Source organism: Crinia signifera, chromosome 2 (assembly GCF_055691185.1).
Source record: "Crinia signifera chromosome 2, ASM5569118v1, whole genome shotgun sequence".
Classification (NCBI taxonomy): domain Eukaryota; kingdom Metazoa; phylum Chordata; class Amphibia; order Anura; family Myobatrachidae; genus Crinia; species Crinia signifera.
In genome coordinates, this window is record NC_139218.1 from 213,543,809 (window position 1) to 213,562,961 (window position 19,153).

The following is a 19,153-nucleotide window of genomic DNA, read 5'->3' on the forward strand; positions in this document are numbered from 1 at the left end:
CTGGTGGTAGCAGCTTCAGCACTTCTATCAGGTTGCTGATCTCCCACTATTTCCTCCTCCATCATCCTCCAAAAATGTGTTTTTATTTTATTTATTACTTTTATTTATTTTTCTTAATTTAAACTGGACACAGCCTGTCACACTGGACACAGCCCCTGGACACTGGACACAGCCCTTCACCCTGGACACCGCCCCTGGACACAGCTCCTGTACACTGGACACAACCGTCACACTGGACACTGCCCCTGGACACTTGACACAGCCCGTCACTCTGGACACAGCCCGTCACCCTGGACACAGCCCCTGGACAATGGACACAGCCTCTAGACAACACCCCTGGACACAGCTCCTGTACACTGGACACAGCCGTCACACTGGACACTGCCCCTGAACACTGCCTCTGTACACTGGACACAGCCCGTAACCCTGAACACAGCCCCTGGACAATGGACACAGCCTCTGGACACCGCCCCTGGACACAGCCCGTCACCCTGGACACAGCCTCTGGACACTGGACACAGCCCGTCACCCTGGACACAGCCCCTGGACAATGGACACAGCCTCTGGACAACGCCCCTGGACACAGCTCCTGTACACTGGACACTGCCCCTGGACACTGGACACAGCCCGTCATCCTGGACACAGCCACTGGACAATGGACACAGCCTCTGGACAACACCCCTGGACACAGCTCCTGTACACTGGACACAGCCGTCACACTGGACACTGCCCCTGTACACTGGACACAGCCCCTGGACAATGGACACAGCCTCTGGACACCGCCCCTGGACACAGCTCCTGTACACTGGACACAGCCATCACACTGGACACTGCCCCTGGACACAGCCTCTGGACAACGCCACTGGACACAGGCCCTGTCACACTGGACACAGGCCCAGTCACGCTGGACACAGCCCCTGTCACGCTGGACACAGCCCCTGTCACGCTGGACACAGCCCCTGTCACACTGGACACAAGCCCTGTCACGCTGGACACAAGCCCTGTCACACTGAACACAGCCTCTGTACAGCCCCTTGTACACTGGCCACTGCAGCCCCTGTACACTGGACTTGTGTACACACAGCAGCCCCTGCAGACCCTAATCGAATGAGCAGCAGCAAACAAAATAATAGCACAGCACAGAGCTCAACCACCCTCTTCCCTCTCCTATGCTGGAGTAAAGATGGCGGGGCGCGCGTGTGTCTTATATAGAATCCAGATCCTGCGAGAATCCGACAGCGCGATGATAAAGTTTTGACTAGTTTTCGGTCCGGAATTAGGCGGGAACTCCCGAGTCCGCTTGGATCCCGCCTCGGATCGCAATGTTCGGGTTGGTTCGGATCTCAGAGATCCGGACCCGCTCATCTCTAATTTTTATGGTTGGGGGGGGGGGGGGGGTTTGGTAATGAAGGGTGAGAAGGGGGTGACGAGGGGTGAGAGGTAGAGTGGCAGGGTGGAAGAGGATGCAGGGAGGGAGGGAGGAGGGAGTGTGAGGGGGGCATGGTGGCACAGGATGCAGGGTAGGAGGGGGGATGCAGAGTGGCAGAGGATGCAGGGAGGGGAGTCAATAAGTGGTGGAGGATGCAGGGAGGGGGGACAGTGATGCCCATTATACATATGCCACACACCGTGATGCCCATTATACATTTGCCAAACACCATGATGCCATTATACATATGCCGCATACTGTGATGCCCAATATACATATGCAACACACCGTGATGCTCATTATACATATGCCACACACCGTGATGCTCCATTATACATATGCCGCACACCATGATGCCCATTATACATATGCCACACACCGTGATGCCCATTATACATATGCCACACACCGTGATGCCCATTATACATATGCCGCACACCGTGATGCCCATTATACATATGCCACACACTGTGATGCTCCATTATGCATATGCCACACACCGTGATGCACATTATACATATGCAACACACCGTGATGCCCATTATACATATGCCGCACACCGTGATGCCCATTATACATATGCCACACACTGTATGCCCATTATACATATTCCTAACACCGTGAGATGCCCATTACATATTAAACATAGAAACATAGAAACATAGAATTTGACGGCAGATAAGAACCACTTGGCCGATCTAGTCTGCCCCTTTTTTTAAACATGTTACCTCAAACCATATTTGATCCTTATTTTTTTGTAAGGATATCAATATGCCTATCCCAAGCATGTTTCAATTGTAATACTGTATTTGCGTCTACCACCTCTGATGGTAGGCTATTCCACTTATCTACTGTACTACTCTTTCTGTGAAGTAATTCTTCCTCACATTTCCCCAGAATCTTCCTCCCTCTAGTTTCAGTGCATGTCCTCGTGTTCTGTTGCTCCTCTTCCTGTGAAGAATGTCTCCCACCTGTACCTTGTGAAAACCCTTGATATATTTGAAAGTTTCTATCATGTCCCCCCTTTCCCTTCTCTGCTCTAAAGTATACATATTAAGATCTTTTAGTCTGTCCTGGTACGTTTTGTGATGTAGGCCATGCACCATTTTAGTTGCTTTTCTTTGTACAATCTCTAATGTATTTATATCCTTCTGGAGATATGGCCTCCAGAACTGAACACAATACTCTAGGTGAGTACCAATGACCTATACAGTGGCATTATTACTTCTTTCTTTCTACTGCTGATACCTCTCTCTATGCAACCAAGCATATGACTTGCCTTCTTCATTGCTTTGTTACATTGCCTACCTGCTTTTAAGTCCCCTGAAATAGTGACATCTAGATCCCTCTCTTCCTCAGTAGTTTCCATTATAGTGCCATTTATACTATATTTAGTCTTTGGATTTCTGAGACCCAAGTGCATGATTTTGCATTTTTTGGCATTAAACTGTAGTTGCCATGCTCTTGGCCATTTCTCTAATCTACCTAGATCCTCAATCATTTGTTTTACCCCTCCTGATGTGTCTACCCTGTTGCATACCTTTGTGTCATCTGCAAAAAGGCAATTTTTACCCTCAATTCCATTTGCAATATCACCAATAAAGATATTAAAAAGCACCGGTCCAAGTACAGATCCCTGGGGTACTCCACTTGTAACCTTTCCCTCCTTTGACTGTACTCCATTTACTACAACTCTCTGTTTTCTGTCCTGCAACCGCGCTCTTATCCATTCAACTATCTTAGAATCCAATCCCAAGCTTTCAAGTTTATTTAACAGTCTGCGATGTGGGACAGTGTCAAAAGCTTTACTAAAGTCTAGATAAGCTACATCTACAGCCCCACCATGATCTATGTCAGACTGCTTCCCCATGGCTAGGAGCATGTAGACCTCCTTCGTAACAAGCATTAAACCTTGGAATGAGCATGTCGATAAGCGGCGCTCCACTAGACAATGTGTTTACCCAGCGACATTGTGGGACCGAACAAGGAGTTGGCATCGGCAAAATGCATACACACTTGCTGTTGCCAGTAGCAACGAATCACATTAATCAGCATGGCTCTCACTATCGATGTCGCGAGTATGTGCCTGATGTCTTGGTCCAGATCGGATGACCTATCGCCTAGTATGTACCCATTATAAGACCACTATATACTTTTCTCCTGAGATGCCCACTTGTCAGTATTCAAGTTTTAGGTTCCCCATTGCTAAGGGTTAAAGGGCAGGTAGTACAGAGTTATGTGCAGATTGCAGCTAAGTGTCACAGCTGGGGTCAGAAAACAGGGAGGCGCCAATCTGTAGGTGCATCAGTGAGAGGAGATATATACACACACACACACACACACACACACACACATTTTATATGTGTGTGTGTGTATGTGTATATATATATATATATACACACACACACACACACACACACATATTATATGTATTATATATATATATATATTATATATTCACATATATTTTTTTTCACTTTTTCCAGCCACACTTACATTATTTAAAGTACCTCAGTGACCTCAGATCGTGGCACCTGCCTTGTTCTGCTGCCAGTGCCACCCATCCTGTTGTTGATCCCCAGCACGCAAAATACTCCTGCACTGCATGGGGATCATGCGAGCAACCTCCGACGGACCCGACTCACACTCTCAAGAGCCGCGGGAGGAGCTGCGTAAGGCCGCGCATGCGCAGCAGCCCTCCCGCGGCCATTTTGACATCTGTCAATGATATGGCCGGCCGCGGCCATGTTTACTGTTTGCAAAGTGCTGCGGCCGCTAACCGCTGAGATCACGGTCAGTCCGTCCGCGGCCCTCCCAGAGGACAAGGCGGCCTCTTCATGTCATTTACGGTCCGGCCCACCGGGAAATGGCCCGGTTTCCCGGCACGCCAATCTGCCCCTGCTGCCCGAGATACAGACCCAAAACGCGTGTCTTGTTCCGTGTCAAGTTCTTATCAGGAAATATTGTTACCGCTGTTCATTTATTGTTGAGTAAAACAAATTACTTTCCTTTTAAGGACGTTTATAGGATAGCAATCTAGAGGCGGGTCCAAGCAGAAAAACTGGTACTGTAGGGTCTAGATTAGAACATGACGCTACTGGGGGAATCCAGACTATTGCAGTAATTGCCGGACACCTCTTCTGAGTAGCTAACCCTATGTAACCCAGGGAGGAGACCGAGTGTTGGGGCATCAGTTACCTCTGGGGCTCAGTGCAGCTGCACAGATCCTCATAGCCCGCAGTACTGCACCAGCCTACTGTATACTTGTTATTACACATTACATTCCCACAGCTAATATTACACATGGATATGGGTCAGACCAATACAGTAGTATAATGGGAAACATTCACATTAGTGGGAAATAACACATCAGACACTGATTGACTTGTGTTACTTTTTATTGTTGACACAACAGATTCATATAGAGGCCGCTCAGCGACCAAATTACTCCCCAGAAAGTGTAAGCAAAATGATGCTTCAAACTTGCTGGATATGGAGAGAGGGAGTTGTGAAGACAGAGATTGGGGGTAGGGGGTTACCCGTCAACGGGACAGGTTTAAGTAGGGGGATTAGCTGTCAACAGGACAGGCTTTAACATTTATTATAAAACTTGCATAAACTTCAATGATTTAAGTTTTATGCTCATAACAATCAATAGAAACATATTAAAGCTGCTAGTTCCCAAATTCTGGGACAAGCAGTATAACTTGGAAATGACTCAGGGAGTCCGATGTCCAGGTTCTGGTCTTGCTCATATATCCACCCTGGGCATTCCATCCTCCTCATCCTGGCAGAGGAAGCCCACAGAGACAGGCTTGTAGTAGATGACCTTCCTATAAATAAAATCTTTGATCAGTGACTGTTATTGTGAAGAAACAAACGTTTGCCATGTACAAGTCCTCTCATTTCTCCCTGGCCTGCTGCTATCCTGCACCTGCACCTGCACCATGTTACTGGCCCTTACTGACTACATTTATCTGTGTGATTCCTCTTTGGACCAATAAGAGCGCTGATACTGTGGGTGTCACATGACAAGGACGGCCCCATACAGCAAGCCCAGTGTACAGTGAAATGAGATCCCTCTAATGGGGCCACCGGCCACACACTGAGAGATTTTGGCCTATCTTCTATGCGATCTGACTAGATCATCTAGAAATGTAGCACACATCACTGTGTGTGTAGGGCCCATTGCGTCGCAATTGCCGGGAGATATAGATAGTGCACGCTGTATAAATCTGGTCATCGCCCGTGTTCTCCCTCTTGAGAACCTGGGCAGTGACAGATCGCTCAGCAAACATCGGCGCTGTGCTGCGCTGTGTGCTGAGCGATTTGAGCTGAGTGGTCAGTGCTGAGCGATCTAGCATAGCTCAGATCACTGATAATATCGCTATGTGTGTGTAGGCCCCATAATTTACATGACTTAATTTCTCCTATAGCATTTCTCTTATATTGTTACACTCATTAGTATAATGATATATACTAGAAGGATAGCAGCCCATCAGCGCTCTGTGTGGTAGAACTTGTGTAGCAGCCCCAGCTGCAGGTAGATATGAAGATACCGTTTCTACATCACAGCATGTGTGTAAGACAAGAGACCTGAAATCTACCCCAGCGACCAGAGCAGGGAGGACGCGCGTATTGTGCCGGCAACCTACCTGGGGGAGGAGTCACTGCTGGTATCTGAGGAGGATTCTGAGGATTCAGAGCTGCTGCTGCTGGTGTCAAATGAGGATGATGACCGGTCCGTCAAGTAATAACAGCCACTGGTGCTGCTCTCAGTGATCTTATCACGTGACATTGTGTCATCCGTCAACGTGTAGGACACTGGGGATTCCTCACGTGTCTGCACCTCACTCTTGCAGGCTACAAAATGATAGACACAATCTGGTAGGTTGCTATGTGCAACATCACCTTTTATCATTGTAGCAATTATACCCCCGTATTGTCTATGAGCTCTATGTAATAGGGTGCGAGTTCTCTGCGGAGGCACAATCTCCTCTGTAGATATAATGTATAATGTATAAAGCAAAATCAAGATGGTGAGATAACAAGCTCCGGTCCCCTCACTGAACTCCCAGCCTATTACATAAATACTAGTTACAAGCCCGTCACAGAACTGCCAGCCTATTACATATATACTAGTTACCAGCCCGTCACAGAACTCCCAGCCTATTACATATATACTAGTTACCAGCATGTCACAGAACTCCCAGCCTATTACATACATACTAGTTACCAGCCTGTCACAAAACTCCCAGCCTATTACATACAGTATATACTAGTTACCAGCCCGTCACAGAACTCCCTGTCTATTACATATATACTAGTTACCTGCCTGTCACAGAACCCCCAGCTTATTACATATATATACTAGTTACCTGCCTGTCACAGAGCTCCCAGCTTATTACATAAATACTAGTTACCAGCCAGTCAAACAACTCCCAGCCTATTACTTATATACTAGTTACCAGCCTGTCACAGAACTCCCAGCTTATTACATACTGTATATACTAGTTACTAGCCTGTCACAGAACTCCCAGCTTATTACATATATACTAGTTACCAGCCTGTCACAGAACTCCCAGCCTATTATATATATATATATATATATATATATATATATATATATATATATATATATACTAGTAACCAGCCCGTCACGGAACTCCCAGCCTATTACATATATACTAGTTACCTGCCTGTCACAGAACCCCCAGCTTATTACATATATACTAGTTACCAGCCTGTCACAGAACTCCCAGCTTATTACATATATACTAGTTACCAGCCTGTCACAGAACTCCCAGCCTATTATATATACTAGTTACCAGCCTGTCACAGAGCTCCCAGCCTATTACATATATACTAGTTACCAGCCTGTCACAGAACTCCCAGCTTATTACATATATACTAGTTAACAGCCTGTCACAGAACTCTCAGCCTGTTACATATATACAGTACTAGTAATCAGCCTGTCACAGAACTCCCAGCTTATTACATATAAACTAGTTACCAGCCTGTCACAGAGCTCCCAGATTATTACTTATATACTAGTTACCTGCCTGTCACAGAACTGCCAGCCTATTACATATATACTAGTTACTAGCCTGTCACAGAACACTCAGCCTGTTACATATATACTAGTTACCAGCCTGTCACAGAACTCCCAGCTTATTACATATATACTACTTACCAGCCTGTCACAGAACTCCCAGCCTATTACATATATACTAGTTACCAGCCTGTCACAGAACTCCCAGCCTATTACATATACACTAGTTACATCTCTGCACCTGGGGGAAGCTTACCTTCACTGAACAGGTACTCCATGATCTCAGCAACGACTGCTGCCGCATACTCTGTGATCAGAGTAATGTCCGGCTCAGTTGGCCCTTTGCCAAACACATTAGGCACGGGCATCTGCGCACTGGTGGGGCGCTGCAGGCTGGTGAGGTGCTTGGCCTCTCCTTTAATAAGCTTCGCAGACTTGCTTGGCTGTAAGGTGTAGAGGAAGAGACACCATGAGCTGTGACTACATAACTGAATTCAGTGCAAGCACTTTCTACCATGGAAGAAATATAATAGATCAGGGCAGTGGAGCCAGCTGTAACCTCACTATTCTATTCTATAGTTCAACACAGGTGATAGCAATCATAATCAAAGGGAAGCCCAGGAATGGGACATATTGGTAGGTATGTATGCACGAGTAATAATATCAGAGGGAAGCCCAGGAATAGGACATGTTGGTAGGTATGTATGTATGCACGAGTAATAATATCAGAGGGAAGCCCAGGAATGGGACATGTTGGTAGGTATGTATGCACGAGTAATAATATCAGAGGGGAGCCCAGGAATGGGACATATTGGTAGGTATGTATGCATGAGTAATAATATCAGAGGGAAGCCCAGGAATGGGACATGTTGGTAGGTATGTATGCACGAGTAATAATATCAGAGGAAGCCCAGGAATGGGACATAGTGGTGGGTATGTATGCATGAGTAATAATATCAGAGGGATGCCCATGAATGGGACATAGTGGTAGGTATGTATGCACAAGTAATAGTATCAGAGGGAAGCCCAGGAATGGGACATATTGGTAGGTATGTATGCACGAGTAATAATATCAGAGGGAAGCCCAGGAATAGGACATGTTGGTAGGTATGTATGCACGAGTAATAATATCAGAGGGAAGCCCAGGAATGGGACATGTTGGTAGGTATGTATGCACGAGTAATAATATCAGAGGGGAGCCCAGGAATGGGACATATTGGTAGGTATGTATGCATGAGTAATAATATCAGAGGGAAGCCTAGGAATGGGACATAGTGGTGGGTATGTATGCACGAGTAATAATATCAGAGGGAAGCCCAGGAATAGGACATGTTGGTAGGTATGTATGCACGAGTAATAATATCAGAGGGAAGCCCAGAAATGGGACATGTTGGTAGGTATGTATGCACGAGTAATAATATCAGAGGGAAGCCCAGGAATGGGACATGTTGGTAGGTATGTATGCACGAGTAATAATATCAGAGGGGAGCCCAGGAATGGGACATATTGGTAGGTATGTATGCATGAGTAATAATATCAGAGGGAAGCCCAGGAATGGGACATGTTGGTAGGTATGTATGCACGAGTAATAATATCAGAGGAAGCCCAGGAATGGGACATAGTGGTGGGTATGTATGCATGAGTAATAATATCAGAGGGATGCCCATGAATGGGACATAGTGGTAGGTATGTATGCACAAGTAATAGTATCAGAGGGAAGCCCAGGAATGGGACATATTGGTAGGTATGTATGCACGAGTAATAATATCAGAGGGAAGCCCAGGAATAGGACATGTTGGTAGGTATGTATGCACGAGTAATAATATCAGAGGGAAGCCCAGAAATGGGACATGTTGGTAGGTATGTATGCACGAGTAATAATATCAGAGGGGAGCCCAGGAATGGGACATAGGGCGGTATTCAATGACGTGAATCGTTGGTCACGGCGATTCTGATTTCAGATTCGCCAGCCATTCGCCGGTTTTTTGACGGCGATTCGCCACGCGTAGGGATTCGTCGGGAGTCGCCGGGACTAGCTGTGTCACCCTATTCAACGTGGCTGAGAATCGCCGCCCCCAACGGCGATTCTCAGCCAATCCGGCGTTTCCCTAAACAGCTTCAGTACTGTAAGAAATTGCAGTGAAATGCAAGAAAAATGCAAATTACCCTGAAAAAACGATTCCAATACAGCAGACTGCAAAAGCTGTGTAATCTCGTCAAAGGCCAAACGAAGGAGTGAGGTGGGGAGGAGAATCATGGGTAATTGAGGTGAACCATGGGTAAGAACAGTGCATTGTGGGAGAAAAAAAAAATACCAGAAAAAATTAAATATATATTTGTATAGCACTTCTACAACCATCAAATCACACAAGGGCAGCAAATAATATTAGATTACACTTGCAGAGTGAAATTGAACACTTAAAACCAATTATTTCACAGGTTCATATCAAAGTTCACCATAAAAAGATGACGAGGGACACTCGGTGAGGAACGGCGATATGAAACAAGAAATAAGAATCGCCAACTTCTCATTGAATACACTTTTGGCGATTCATGGCGAATCCCGTCGATCACCGGCGAATCCCCATGAAAATTCCTATAGACAAAAACCGGCGATTTGTAGCGAATAACATTTGGCGATTGGTGCTTCATTCGCCGGTCGTCATCGGCGAATAGGGTGATTCGCTTTTTCAGCTCCAAAAATCGCCGGCACACACGAAAAAAACACAGATTCGCCATAAAACTTGGCGAATCTGCCTCATTGAATACCGCCCATAGTGGTAGGTATGTATGCACGAGTAATAGTATCAGAGGGAAGCCCAGGAATGGGACATGGTGGTAGGTATGTATGCACGAGTAATAGTATCAGAGGGAAGCCCAGGAATGGGACATGGTGGTAGGTATGTATGCACGAGTAATAATATCAGAGGGAAGCCCAGGAATGGGACATGTTGGTAGGTATGTATGCACGAGTAATAATATCAGAGGGAAGCCCAGGAATGGGACATGGTGGTAGGTATGTATGCACAAGTAACAATATCAGAGGGAAGCCCAGGAATGGGACATGGTGGTAAGTATGTATGCATGAGTAATAATATCAGAGGGGAGCCCAGGAATGGGACATGTTGGTAGGTATGTATGCACGAGTAATAATATCAGAGGGAAGCCCAGGAATGGGACATATTGGTAGGTATGTATGCACGAGTAATAATATCAGAGGGAAGCACAGGAATAGTACATGGTGGTAGGTATGTATGCACGAGTAATAGTATCAGAGGGAAGCCCAGGAATGGGCCATGTTGGTAGGTATGTACGCAAGAGTAATAATATCAGAGGGGAGCCCATGAATGGGCCATGTTGGTAGGTATGTATGCACGAGTAATAGAATCAGAGCAACGATAAGTGATAACGTCATTACCAGTACTGTACTAGGGATGGTCATCGTTGCTATTGCCATCGATGGCAATAGTGCAACTGGCCATCGAGTGTTAAACTATGCAATGGATGTCCATCGATACTTTTACCTATCGATGGTCATCCATTGTGTTTGGCTGACTGGCCTGTGGCCCAATCAAAACACAGGGGTGGGGCTTCATGGGAGTCAGGGCAGAGCTATGCTCCAAGTCCTGGCACTTTGAAAAAAACAAAAGCAAAACATCGGTTTTGCTGTGCCATCGATGTAGGGAAACCATCTGGTTCTCCCCCATTGATGGCAAAAGTATTCAATATCGGCCATAAACCATGGATGATTTGGAATCAGAGATGGTCGATGGCATCCCTATAACTGTTCTACACATATTGTTTACAGAGCACAGGCCAGGGAGCATGGGCAGTTAGTGGCAGTTAGGGTCAGGCAGGAGGAGAATGGGCAGGAGGCAGCTACTGGCAGGGAAACCTACATATACGACAGCAGCAGAAGTACTGCCGAACTACAAAGCCCAGCAAGGTGGGGAGATGGACGGTTCAGTACTGATAATGTGAGAGCCTGTGAGGCTAATGGTGAAATGTGAGTGTTACTACACAGCATGCCCACATTATAAGACACTGCTGTGTGGGAATTGTGCAGGGGAGGGTACAGGACATGTACATAATGGTGTAAAGTATTACATCTTAGGCCCTCTAATACTACATACAGGGTGGTACATTTATATGTTACTAGTTATCAGTTAGTCAAAATGATACCTATCCCCCATATTCAGGCCTATAAAACAGGACATATCACCTCCCAATCTGCCCAGAAACACCCAATATCGGGTGAACTCCCCCTATTGCTGCCTATGATAATCCTCTGTATGTGCGATGTTCAACCCATAAATATAACAGTGCACTTACCTTCTTCCTGGGTTCAGGGACGCACAGTTTGCTGCACAGACAGCCCATAATGTCACCAGAGGTACAGGTAATCGCTAAAGTTCAACGAAATTCAAATATAGGCGATATAGCAAGAGACCAAAAAGTATGCTTCCTCTCCTGACAACTGCAGAGTCTCAGGTGATGGAGTCCCTGTGTCACAGAGCCTTTGTGATGTCATAATGATGTAATGGGACAAGATGGCCGCTATGCTGCAAAAACTTAAAGCAAAAGAGTCTCAAATTGTGTTTAGGGATAAGGGGGCAGAACACTGCACATCTCAACTGTCCTGATACTCAGGCCTCAAAGGGCAGCGGAGAAATGTTAACTAATGAAAGCCTTTAACATCACAACCATTTGGCCCTTGTAGGAACTTTAAATGCTTGAGTGTCCTGTAATTCATGGGTTCCTGCCAAGGCTGCTGTATAATTAATGGGTTGCTGCTAAGTGTGTTGTATCAGTCCAGGGGTGATGCTAAGTGTGCCATATCAGTTCAGGCGTGAGCCAAGTGTGCTGTGTTATTCATGGGGAGATGCTAAGTCTGCTGTATCAATCCAGGGGTGCTGCCATTTTTTTATTAAAACATACCTCCCAACTTCTGGTCTGGTGAAATCGGGACGAGCGCCCGAAAAGGGGGCGGAGTGTATGCAAATGAGGGCATGGCTTATGCTAATTAGCCGCAACCTCATTTTCATATGAGAATAGACGCTGTGCGCATGCGCACAGCGTCTATTCTATTAGATTGGGGGGTCTCCCAACTGCCACCCCCCGCAGCGGGACAATGCCTGCCGCGGGTGGGACAGCGGGCAGGACCCGAAAATCGGGACTGTCCCGCTGTAATCGTGACAGTTGGGAGGTATGATTAAAAGAATAAAAAAAGTTTTTTTTTGTCCACTCATTTCCAGGCTATTCTGAACACCTCACACCCAGGGCCGGCGCTAAAGCTGCCTCAGCCCTCACTGTCACTGCCTCCTGCACGCCGCCTGCAGCGCCTGTCTGACAGCGGGTGGCAGTATGGAGAGGCTGAGCAGCTCCCTGCACACACTGTCCTTCTCCGGCGACCTTCCCCTCTTCCTCATGGACACTTGTGCTGAGGCATGTAGTGCTGTCTGTGAATGCCTGGATGACATGTCAGGTCCGGATCCGCCCCCTACCCATTGCTCCCTGAGCCTGTCAGCTGTCAATCAAATGACGAACAGGCAGCAGCGCCTGCCTCCCCTTCCTTCCCTCTTCTCAGTGTGCTGTGCCAGTGCCGCTGCCAGTCCTCAACACTCCGCCCCCTCTATCTCCTCCCCTCTTCTTCCATCTCCTCCTTCTCTCCCCTTCTTTCCCCCTTAGTCACGAGTGCTGCAAATACTTATTGTACTGCTTTCGGATCGCATCGCACACACATTGCATGCATGCCATCCGATGCGATGTGATCTAGCCCATAATGTATGCGATTCCCGCAGCGTGTATGAGCACCTTTAGTGTCTCCAACATTTTGCAGACACAGCACTGAGATGGTGTATGCATACATGGACATGCACCCCAGATCCTCCATAGGATCGCATGTTGCATACACTCCCATAATCGGGCTGCAGCTTGTTGCCATGGCAATAGGGTGGCCAATCCCGGGATCGGGATCGGCGGGATCCCGGGATTTGGCCTAAAAAACGCCGGGATTTGAATTCCGGGATTGGATCTTCTAATCCCGGGATTTCGGGATTATATGCGCATGCGCATATCTAATGCCGGGCAGCGTCTGAGCGAGTGCTCAGACGCTACCCAGGAGTTCCTGATCCCCAGACTGCAGTCTGGAGCTGGTATGGGCAGTCCGACCTGCGCAGCGTGACCTCTGACCATCACGCTGCGCAGGTCGGATTGCCCATACCTGCTCCAGAATCATCTCTGACCTGGACAGCGTCGGCTGCCCGCTCTGCTGCCCGCCCGCTGGACCGGACCTGGCAGCGTCGGCCGCCCGCTGGACCGGACCTGGCAGCATCAGCCATCGGCTCTGCTGCTGCTGCTACCACCGCCGACGCCTCCCGCTCCTGTCTGCCCTGCTCCCGGCCTGGTGTAAGTAAATGAATGTGCGGGGCGGCTGGAGCGGGGGTGGGGGGTGACTGGGACTGGGCTTCTTACTTTATTGTTTTTTGGCCTAAACTGACTTAGAGATGCCAATCCCGGGATCCCGGGAATCCCGGGATTGAGCATTTTTCAATCCCGATTCCCTGGATTGAAAAAATGCCCCGGGATTGGCATCCCTAAATGGCAATGTGAAAGGGCGCAAAATGTAGGGTTTGCAGGAGGGCGCCAGACACCCTAGCACTGGCCCTGCTCACACCTCACATTGTTTTTAGGCCAAAAGGTTGCACCAAGGTAGCTGTATGACTATACTAAGCGACACAAGTGGGTGGCACAAACACTAGACTGATACGGCACACTTAGCATCACCCCTGGACTGATATGGCACACTTAGCATCACCCCTGTACTGATACAGCACACTTAATAGCACCCCTGGGCTGATATGGCACACTTAATAGCACCCCAGGGCTATTGCAGCACACTTGACAGCACCCCATGAATTATACGGCAGACGGCTAACCCCAGGAATTATATGGCACACTTAGCATCACCCCTGGACTGATACAGCACACTTGGCAGCACCCCATAAAATATACGGCACAGTTCGCAGCACCCCAGGAATTATACGGCAGATTTGGCTTACCCCAGGAATTATGCAGCACAGATGGTGGCACCCCTGACCTGATACAGCACCTGGCGGCACACATGGAATTATACAGCACAGATTGCGGAACTCCTGAACTGATACAGCACACATGGAATTATACGGCACACATGGTGACACTCCTGCAGTAAAAAGAAAAAAATCTTTTTTTATTCTTTTAATAAAAAAGATGGCAGTACCCCTGGATTGATACAGCAGACTTAACAGCACCCCATGAATTATACAGCACTCTTGGCTCACGCCTGAACAGATATGGCACACTTAGCATCACCCCTGGACCGATGTTACGGTGATCCCCTTAGCGCACGCACTCATCCTTTTCCAAACATTCTCTCCTACACCCCTACTCTCGTAAACATGTCAGCTGACGCAGAATGATGGCTGCCTCCTATGGAAGGACGACCTTTTAATTCGCCATCCCTAAGCAAAAATAGCATTGAAACAGCTCCATTATGCGATATTAAGACCCCGATGTTACGGTGATACCCTTAGCGAATTAAAGGGCTGTCCATAGCAAGCAGCCGTCATTCCGCATTACGTGACATGGTTATGAGAGTAGGGGTGTAGGCGGCCGTGCGCTAAATGGATCACAGTAACATAGGGATGTTAATATCGCATAATGGAGCTGTTTTAATGCTATTTTTGCTTAGGGATGGCGAATTAAAGGGCCGTCATTCCATAAGAGGTGACGCAGGGACAGAGATGGTGGGGTGACGCAGGGACATTGAACCTACAGGGGTTAAGTCTAGGCACTTGCAGGGAGGGTTAGGCGGTGGGGTGTGGGAGTTAGGTTTAGGGACTAGTGGTGCGGGTTACAGTCAGGCTGTGTGGGGGCTGGGTTAGACTACTGTAAGGAAGGGTTAGGTGGGGAAGGGGTGCCAGCGCCAGTATTCTGAACACTGGGCATCTATATGTTTCCCCATAAATAGTTTTTTGATGTTAATATAAAAGTATAAAAAGCATATATACATATCGTTCCAGTGATAAATAACTGGTAATAGCAATGACAGGAGCTGGGCCACACTGGGAAGCAGAAAGCCTCCCCATACCCAGACTGTGGCTGCTCCTCACTTGAGCCATTCTGTGGAGGCCTCCCCTCAGCCTATGATGACTGTGCCTGCACCCTTAAGGAGCGACTTCCCTGTGTGGACTCTGCAGCTCGGGATCCCGCTGGCAGCTAGTGTTCTCTCCCTACATGGCAACCGCTGCCTGCTTTCTCCCAGCAGAACCTCAGCTTTACCAATGGACGTGCGGTGAGATAAATGGCTGAGAAGTACCAGAGCCATATTTGCACACAATTTATGAGCCAGGGGCGGATTGGGAATTAAAACCAGGCCGGGAAATATCTTGAAGCAGCCCTAACGAGGCCGTTTTTTTTTTTTTTTGGGGGGGGGGGGGGGATTATCAATATGGGGGTGTGGCCTATTTCAATGAGGTCACGCCCAATTTTTTTCCGCTGTGGCTGCAGAATAGGCGCATGCGTACAGCGTCTATTCTGCAGCCTGTGGGGCTGGGGAGACAGAGACATGGGGGGGGGGTGACAGGGGGGTTTACCAACTGGTAAATACGGTTTGGGGTGGTCAGACGCACAGGACAATATTTCTACCTATATAAACAGGTGGCCCCCCGTAAGGGTATATTGCTAATAATTGAAGTGGATTCCCAGGGGGTGTGCTACCACAGGACAAATATGTATGGATTCAGGCAAAAAGAGAATAGGGTTTGTCACGGTAGTGGTGCACCTCAGATAAATTGTTAGACTTAAAACATACTTTTTATTAGGTCAATTTTTAAAAAAGAATGGGCTGCGAAATATGACAGACAACATGTAACATGTAACACAGACAGTGCTAAAGTGAATTTAAAAACTTGGGCTCATGCGGCGTCCCTTAGCACTTATAATTGGATTTATATAAGTCTTTTTGAGAGAGTCTCACCCTCGGTGCTGGCTATGTTGCCTAAGGTGCACCTAGGGGGACGTAATATTACTGTTATAGACAATTGATCGTCTGCCTGTGTCCTATTTATATGTACATCACGTTTTTATCGTATACACATAGAAGAAAATTTCTATTAACATGTATGATCAAGCGTAGATGGCTGGGCAGTCGCTAATGTTGTAACTGGAATGCACTGTTGTATACTCATAGAGTTATGATGTACCTCGATATATATAAACACCGTGCAGCGTAAAGATCCTGTAAGTGGATCAGTACAGTGACGAGGTGGAGTCTTGAGCAGTCGGCGCAATCGCCTGGTGTGTACTGCTCAACTCACTCTATAAATCACTTCTCTTAACAGTGCATAAAAAGTAACCAGTATGTGTTGCCAAGAAATGGACAATGTTCCCAGCGCTCAGCGGGTATCTATAATACTGCAGGCAGTGTCACATAGGGTCTGGCGGCTGTGTCCCGTCCCTGTCAGATCGCGGGGTCAATGGTAAGTATCACCCAGGACTGGCAGGCGGAATGACTAACAGCTAGCTCTCGATCTCCTAGTGCTGCTGCAGTCAGCGATGCACAATCAATTGATTGTGCATCGCTGACTGCAGCAGCACTAGGAGACCGAGAGCTAGCTGTTAGTCATTCCGCCTGCCAGTCCTGGGTGATACTTACCATTGACCCCGCGATCTGACAGGGACGGGACACAGCCGCCAGACCCTATGTGACACTGCCTGCAGTATTATAGATACCCGCTGAGCGCTGGGAACATTGTCCATTTCTTGGCAACACATACTGGTTACTTTTTATGCACTGTTAAGAGAAGTGATTTATAGAGTGAGTTGAGCAGTACACACCAGGCGATTGCGCCGACTGCTCAAGACTCCACCTCGTCACTGTACTGATCCACTTACAGGATCTTTACGCTGCACGGTGTTTATATATATCGAGGTACATCATAACTCTATGAGTATACAACAGTGCATTCCAGTTACAACATTAGCGACTGCCCAGCCATCTACGCTTGATCATACATGTTAATAGAAATTTTCTTCTATGTGTATACGATAAAAACGTGATGTACATATAAATAGGACACAGGCAGACGATCAATTGTCTATAACAGTAATATTACGTCCCCCTAGGTGCACCTTAGGCAACATAGCCAGCACTCTCTCAAAAAGACTTATATAAATCCAATTATAAGTGCTAAGGGACGCCGCATGAGCCCAAGTTTTTAAATTCACTTTAGCACTGTCCGTGTTACATGTTACATGTTGTCTGTCATATTTCGCAGCCCATTCTTTTTTAAAAATTGACCTAATAAAAAGTATGTTTTAAGTCTAACAATTTATCTGAGGTGCACCACTACCGTGACAAACCCTATTCTCTTTTTGCCTGAGGGTCTACCAACTGTCCCGTCCCACCGCGCTGTGGGACACTGAGTATGGGCCACCTCCCTTGAACACATTATGCACCATAACAAGAGGGCCCTTTTTTCTATCAAAAAACCTGTACACCTTATGCCACACAGTATGAGCCAATATTCACATTATGACACATGGAATGATCCAAAATTCACAAAATGCCACACAGAATGAGTAAAAAAAAAAAAAAAAGCTAAAGTTCACATTATGCAATGGAATGAGAAGACACAGGGTGAGAGGGGGTTGGTGCAGGGTGAGAGGGGTTGGTAATGAAGGGTGAGCAGGGGGTGACGAGGGGTGAGAGTAGAGTGGCAAGGTGGAAGAGGATGCATAGAGGGAGGGGGGACAGAGGGTGGCGTAGAATGCTGGGAGGGGAGATGCAGGGTGGATGAGAACGAAGGGAGGGAGGACTTACACAGGGTTGCACAGGACGCAGAGCAGAGTGTGAGGGGGGCATGGTGGCACAGGATGCAGGGTAGGAGGAGGAATGTAGAGTGGCAGAGGATGCAGGGAGGGGAGTCACAAAGTGGTGTAGGATGCAGGGAGGGGAGACAGTGATGCCCATTATACATATGCCACACACCATGATGCCCATTATATATATGCCACACACCCTGATGCCCATTATACAAATGCCGCACACCCTGATGCCACTATACATATGCCACACACCGTGATGCCCATTATACATATGCCACACATCCTGATGCCATTATACATATGCCGCACACCGTGATGCCCATTATACATATGCCGCACACCGTGATGCCCATTATACATATGCCAAACACCGTGATGCTCATTATACATATGCCTCACACCGTGATGTCCATTATACGTATGCCGCACTCCATGATGCCCATTATACGTATGCCACACACCCTGATGCCCATTATACATATGCCGAGCACCCTGATGCCATTATACATATGGCACACACCGTGATGCCCATTATACATATGACGCACATCGTGATGCCCATTATACATATGGCACACACCGTGATGCTCATTATACATATGCCTCACACCGTGATGACCATTATAGATATGCCGCACACCGTGATGCCCGTTATACATATGCCGCACACCCTGATGCCCATTATACATATGCCGCACACCCTGATGCCATTATACATATACCGCACACCGTGATGCCCATTATACATATGACGAACACCGTGATGCCCATTATACATATGGCGCACACCGTGATGCCCATTA

The 19,153-nt window shown here is 47.3% G+C and overlaps 1 protein-coding gene across 1 annotated transcript; it reads right to left on the reverse strand.

Annotated features, from left to right (window-relative positions):
• Positions 1–4,828: 4,828 nt before the first annotated feature.
• On the reverse strand, positions 4,829–8,512 carry LOC146058969 (uncharacterized). Its single transcript, XM_083171148.1, has 3 exons — positions 7,738–8,512; positions 6,085–6,292; positions 4,829–5,262 (listed from the first exon to the last, which is right to left on the reverse strand). The coding sequence occupies exons 1-3, from the start codon at positions 7,847–7,849 to the stop codon at positions 5,181–5,183; spliced, it is 402 nt and encodes a 133-aa protein (XP_083027274.1). The 5' UTR covers positions 7,850–8,512; the 3' UTR covers positions 4,829–5,180.
• Between the last annotated feature and the right edge of the window lie 10,641 nt (positions 8,513–19,153).

Bases quoted from the DNA above. Each gene is read 5' to 3' on its own strand.
- LOC146058969 (XM_083171148.1), bottom strand. From the start codon at position 7,849: ATGCCCGTGCCTAATGTGTTTGGCAAAGGGCCAACTGAGCCGGACATT. The intron at 6,293-7,737 runs GTAAGCTTCCCC...ATCATTTTGTAG, and splicing joins GGAGTACCTGTTCAGTGAAG to CCTGCAAGAGTGAGGTGCAG. The intron at 5,263-6,084 runs GTAGGTTGCCGG...TTTTATTTATAG, and splicing joins AGCAGTGACTCCTCCCCCAG to GAAGGTCATCTACTACAAGC.